This window comes from Penaeus monodon, chromosome 15, assembly GCF_015228065.2.
Source record: "Penaeus monodon isolate SGIC_2016 chromosome 15, NSTDA_Pmon_1, whole genome shotgun sequence".
Taxonomy (NCBI): domain Eukaryota; kingdom Metazoa; phylum Arthropoda; class Malacostraca; order Decapoda; family Penaeidae; genus Penaeus; species Penaeus monodon.
The window spans coordinates 27,818,678-27,819,706 of record NC_051400.1 but is presented as its reverse complement, the minus strand read 5'-3'; the positions used below and the strand labels follow the sequence as shown (position 1 = coordinate 27,819,706).

The 1,029-nt window shown below is 33.6% G+C and overlaps 1 protein-coding gene across 2 annotated transcripts in view; it reads right to left on the bottom strand.

Moving 5' to 3' along the window:
* Window positions 1-1,029, bottom strand: part of LOC119581889 (2,4-dienoyl-CoA reductase, mitochondrial-like) — a 6,830-nt gene that overhangs the window by 2,806 nt on the left and 2,995 nt on the right. For both annotated transcript variants that reach the window (XM_037930049.1, XM_037930050.1), the window contains exons 4-5: window positions 738-849; window positions 255-354 (exon numbers count right to left, since the gene is read on the bottom strand). In XM_037930049.1, coding sequence (XP_037785977.1) covers window positions 255-354; window positions 738-849 — 212 coding nt within the window. The remainder of the gene's footprint in view (window positions 1-254; window positions 355-737; window positions 850-1,029) is intronic.

The window sequence follows — 1,029 nt, the reverse complement described above, 5'->3', positions numbered from 1 at the left end:
AACAATTCCTCATGTCATGTAACTAAATGTTTGCCTTTGGAACAAGAACATCTCTGAATGGTTATGGCAGAAGTATAGTAAGCAGGTGAGAACCAAACCTATCTGGCTTAGACACAAAGTAAGCAAAGAAATATGTCACTTACATTCTCTTATTCTTCATTTACTGTACTGGTTCAGCAAAGGATCAAAAGCTCCTAACACAAATATATAAATGAATTAATTAATGATAATAAAAAAAGAACATGCAGATTTACCTTGTCAGAGTTTCAACACCTGCTTTTGCTGATGCACTTGGAGATACAAAGCCAGAGCCACTTCTTGTGTACGTTGTTGTAATTGCCAAAAATGCAGCACCTGTGGAGAAATTATGATCTGAATTTATATGCCTCCAAAATTACATTACAGAAAAATTTCTTCTTTGGAGGACTGACATGAAGATCCTGAACCCTGCTTTTTCTTTCATGATCCTTTTTACTTTCCATTTTGTGATTTGAAAAGAGAATTTCATATTAAAAACTCCCTTCAAAAAATATTAAACAAAAGCAATAATACAATTTATAATTAATTAATACTTTTTAATATTCTTTAGACAGTTCCTTGGGCCATCTGTAAGGGCAATTGAGCCATCTTTCCCTTTTTATTATATGGACTGAATAAATTTTGTAGGGTGTACATGACTGATAGCAATACATGTTGTTATCTGCATTTTAATATTATAGCAGCAAATGTTCCTATACCTTGGCCTGCATTGATAAGCCGCTTGCCAGCCTCCAGTGTCACATAAGCTGTTCCATTGAGAACTATATCTGTAATGGTCCTCCAAGCATTGGCGCTGAGTCTCTCTGAGGGCTAAAAGAGAGTAGGAAATCTTTATGGAAAATAATGGTGCAAAATGATAGTCTTGTTTCACAGTTCTTCCAAAGCAGGTATGCTTTCTTACATTTTGATGATAGTAAAACTATGATATAGGAAAATATAATCACAGTACAAGGTTTTATATTTTTAAAAATCTCTCAATTTCTTTATGTC